This window comes from Papaver somniferum, chromosome 2 (assembly GCF_003573695.1).
Source record: "Papaver somniferum cultivar HN1 chromosome 2, ASM357369v1, whole genome shotgun sequence".
NCBI classification, from domain to species: domain Eukaryota; kingdom Viridiplantae; phylum Streptophyta; class Magnoliopsida; order Ranunculales; family Papaveraceae; genus Papaver; species Papaver somniferum.
Genome location: NC_039359.1, coordinates 124,823,979 through 124,828,849, shown reverse-complemented (window position 1 = coordinate 124,828,849; position 4,871 = coordinate 124,823,979). Strand labels below are relative to the sequence as shown.

Below are 4,871 nucleotides of genomic sequence, written 5' to 3'. Positions count from 1 at the left end.
TTTTTTAAAAGTTACAAATTGAAATATGCACATGTGGATAACATTGTTTTCTTTATGCAAAGCAAGTTAAGTGGATAGACCACGGTACTTGTTAGGGTCTTAAACCTTTACACTGGATTTTAAAATGCAAAAGAACTCAAAAACAAGGATAAAGCCCTTTGATATGGGGCGAGCAGCCCCTGCCTTTGAGAATTAACGAAACAACTTCTTAATATTGATGATAATTGTCCTGTACAAGCTTAAACTAGAGCTATTTATATATTAATAGACTTGATAATCAAGCAACTAACTAAGGAAACCTGTAAAACTAGGAAACTAAACACTAATTACGTAAAGAACCCAAATACTAGGAGTTGGCATCGCAGCATCCCACCCTGCCTGAGACAAGGCTTGTCTCCAAGCCTCTAATTCTGGAAAACGCGCAATGAGATCATAAGCATCTTCCCAAGTTGCATCGTCTTTGGAGTGACCATTCCATTTGATCAACCACTTTGTAGCAGCTCGGTTTCCTTTCTTATACATTTGTCTGTCTAAAATTTCTTTTGGCTCCCATTTATCATAGTCAATAACAGTAGGCAATGTAGCTTCAACAACATTAGTAGGACCTATTTTCAGTTTTAACTGTGAGACATGGAATACCGGATGTATTCTGCTAGTGAGAGGCAAGTCCAGTTTATATGCCACCGTTCCAATTTTCTCAAGAACTTTAAAAGGGCCATAAAAACGAGGTGATAGCTTCGAAAAAGATTGATTAGAAACTGTTATCTGTCTATAAGGCTGAAGACGTAGATAAACAAAATCATCAACTGAAAACTCTCGTTCAGTTCTATGAGAATCAACATATTTCTTCATTCGATCTTGTGCATCAGACAAGTGAGACTTTAACATCTTAAGAGCAACCACAGTCATGACCAAATTTGGGGACTATACCCAAATTTGGTCCCAAATTCAGCCGCAGTGGTACTGACTAAAACCATATTTAGTCCAGTTAATTAGGGTTTGCGACCAAATGTGGTCGCCAACCGAGACTAAAATGATTATAGTGGGACGGAAGTATAGTGGGCGTATGATTTCAGACGGAAGTATAGTGGACGCTCCACATCGGGCGTACTTATAAATAACGTATGATAATGGGGCGGATGTATATAGAGCGTTTGAGTTAGGCGTTATTATAAACACCGCCGGGCCATACGTAGATAAAACCTACGCCCCATAGCAGACGCAGTTATTAAAAACGCCTGGTTTGGACGCAGTTACTAAAAGCGCCTGCTCCGGGCGCATGTATTATGACCGTATGCGGGAGACGGACGTATTATTAACGTCTGTGTGAGACGCATGTTTTATGGGCGTATGAGTGAGACGCATGTTTTATGGGCGTATGAGTGAGGCGCATATATTACGACCGTATGGAGTGGGCGCATGTTTTAGAAGCGTCTGGGATGGGCGCATATATTAGGACCGTCTGGAGTGGGCGCATGTTATACGAGCGTCTGGGACGGACGCTCGTATTATGAGCGTTTGTTCGGAGCGCATGTATTACGAGCGTCCGTTACCAGGCGCATGTATTACGTGCGCCAACGGTTATATTTTGGAATTCTGATTTTGGTTTTCTGATTTTCCGACCGTTTGATAGATTGCAACGGCTCTTTCGTATATCTATATATAGCATTTGACAAACTTATTTCTGCATAATCTTATCATTTATAATTTCTATTTCAAGAAATATAGAAATATGGCACCACGAGGTCCCAATTTTACAACAGAAGAAGATACAATGATATGTAGAATCCATTTAGCCATATCTCAAGATTCTGCTACCGGAACCGATCAACCAGAAAGAGTATTATGGAGTCGGATCAAAGATAAGTTGGAAGAAGCCCTGCCTTGTAAACCAAAACGTACTTGGACTTCTATCCAGAGTCGATTTCAGGGAATCAGTAGACAGGTTTCACTTTATTCTGCAAAAGTGTTGGAAGTTGATGGTGAATATCATAGCGGATGGAATGAAGTCTCGAGGGTAAGTAATCGTCAATTTTTGCACCCTTAATAATATATACATGTAATTGGAACTGATGAGTATTGAAAATAATAACAGGTTGAAGAGATAAGAAAGCGATTCAAAGAAAGTAATGGTAACAAAAAATTTAAGCACGAAGAGTGCTACGAAATTCTAAAAGATAGTATCAAATATTCAGGACGGTCGACGTTTGTGTTTGATTCAGGCCAAGAAATGGAAGATTCTCAGAGTGGTGAGGAAAACGCTGATATTGAGGAAACAATTCCAGGCGAGTCCAGTGATGATCTAGATATTGGAGATATAGAGAACACACGTAAGCGTCAGTTGGGGAAGAAAGCATCGAAACAACTAAAGAAAACAGGGAGAGCAAAATCCAATGCCCAGGAGGAAATGCTAGAGGATATAATTAAGGAGCAGCAAAGTTTCAATGAACATTACAAAGCACAATCACTAATGAAGATGGGACAGAGACAATCTGAGTTTGAAGCAATACAAGCTAAGTCTGCGGCAAAGTTTGCGGCGATACAAGCTAAGTCTGCGGCAAAGTTTGCGGCGAAACAAGCTAGGCAAGAAAAACTCGATTTAAAGAAAGAAGCGGACGATGACTTGGCCATAATGTTGAAGGATGTCTCTACATTGGACACTGTAACAAGAGAGTACTTCGAACTTCGAAAGATGGAAATACTACAACGCCAAAAGAAACCAATCTTAAAGCATGACCGAATTAGTTGAACCTTAATATTTATCATTAATAAAAAAATTAGTGAGTTTTAGTCAATTTTAGTGAATTTTAATTTTTATATGATAAATAGTACATTAGTAAGCAACGTTACAACATATTTTCCGATGAAGAAATACGATACAACATATTTCCATCCCAACTTAATAATTATCTCCAAAATTTGACCATATGTGTTCGATTAAATCTTGACGCAAGCGAAAATGTGTTTCTTTATTGTGTATAGCATGACGCCGATGTGCAGCTCTCATTCTGGAAAGTTCCTCAGTACCTACCCTCGATATATTCACCGGTGCCGACCTGCTACGTGAGTCATATTCATGTGGCCAATCACCGGGAAGACGCTCATCCTCCACTATCATATTATGTAAAATAATAACCGTTTTCATTATATAGGCAAGCACATCCGGGTTCCACATTCGTGCAGGTTGTTTGACAATGGCAAATTGTTGTTGCAGTACACCAAATCCACGCTCTACATCTTTCCGTGCTCCCTCTTGCATCGATGAAAATTTATATTTTTTCGGTGAATCTGGTTGTTTAATGGCCATCACAATAGTAGCAATCTGTGGATAAATGCCATCACCGAGATAATATCCCATATCATATGCATGCCCGTTTACTTCAAAGTTCACCGGTGGTGTTTTCCCGTTGATAAGTTTTCGAAAAATATAAGAACGATTCATTACATTAATACAAGTTAACATTCATAAAAAGTTAGTAATTGTTTTTTCTGAGTTTACAGCATCCATAAAAAGTTCTATTCTATATTATAGAAGATCAAAATTTACAGTATAGAAAATCCAAAAAATTTACAGTAAATAAACCCCAAGATTATATTTTATTTACTTACAGTATAGAAGATCAAAAAAATTTACAGAAAAAATCTAGACACCGTCTTTATAATACAACTGTTTAACATTTTGTATCTCCCCTTTGTGAGCAACAACAATTCATGTTTAATGGATTTCAGTGAACTTAGTCTATCAGTAAAATTATTCTATCAGTGAAGATCAACAACAACATTTTGTATCTCCCCTTTGTATTCTATCAGTAAAATTATTCATACATAATCAAACAAACAAATTATTCATATTCTATCACTCAAATCATTCTATACATAATCAAACATAATCAAACAAAGAACAGTAACAGTAACCTCATGTTATATGGTTAATGAAATCAAACAAACACGGTTATGCTTAATGAAATCAACATGCAATCCACTCATTCCACCCAAAAACAGCCTAATTAATCATACCTTTAATCTTCAATCCAACCAAAAACAAATTACCCAAAAACAAATCATACCTTTAATCTTCAATCAAATTTCCCCGCACCCAATTAACGAATAAGATTACTCGTTTCTTTCGCAAGAACTCGTTTCCCCGCACCCAATCAAATTTCCGTCACATTCGATTTAGGTTTTGCCCTAGATTTTTCGTCTGTTTTCGTCTTTTTTTTTTCTTCTATAAAAACTGTTTATGTAAAAGGAGGAGGAGAAGAAGAGATAATCACGTCTATATCCAGACGGATTTTCCGTGCACGCCTCACTCAGACGCACGTATTACAAACGCTTGATTCAGACGCATGTATTACAGACGTCCCACTCAGACGCTCGTATTACAACCGTCCCTCTCACACGAACGTATTACAAACGTCCCACATAGACGCAGGTATTACAAACGTTCCACTCAGACGCTTCTTCTATAAACGTCTCACCCAGACGCATAATCCATTAACGCCCGAAACATACGCATAATCCATTAACGCCCGAAACATACGCACTTTATATCTCCGTACGAGTGATACGCACTTTTCATCTCCGTCCCAGTAGACGCACTTTCCATCGCCGTCCCATATCCGGCGTTAGTTATACTTGCGCCTCAATCAAGCGGGCATTATACCTCCGTTTCATTCAAACGCATAATAAAAATCCGCTTCATCAACAGACGTGAGTATAAGTTACGTCTGGCATCGGGCGTTAGTGTAAGTTACGCTTCACCAAATTTGGTGTTATCCCACTGCGCTTGGGTCACCCAAAATACCAAAAATTTTTGGTTTTTAGTCTGGCTTTTGGTATTTGGTCCGTTTCATGACTGTGGTTGCTCTAAG

General features: G+C 38.3%; 2 protein-coding genes across 2 annotated transcripts; one reads left to right on the top strand and one right to left on the bottom strand.

The window, feature by feature from the left end:
• Positions 1-935: 935 nt before the first annotated feature.
• LOC113351887 lies at positions 936-2,749 on the top strand. Its single transcript, XM_026595796.1, has 3 exons — positions 936-960; positions 1,721-2,017; positions 2,096-2,749. The coding sequence occupies exons 2-3, from the start codon at positions 1,733-1,735 to the stop codon at positions 2,747-2,749; spliced, it is 939 nt and encodes a 312-aa protein (XP_026451581.1). The 5' UTR covers positions 936-960; positions 1,721-1,732.
• A 150-nt stretch (positions 2,750-2,899) lies between these two features.
• Positions 2,900-3,442, bottom strand: LOC113351886. Its single transcript, XM_026595795.1, has one exon. The coding sequence runs from the start codon at positions 3,440-3,442 to the stop codon at positions 2,900-2,902; it is 543 nt and encodes a 180-aa protein (XP_026451580.1).
• Positions 3,443-4,871: the final 1,429 nt, after the last annotated feature.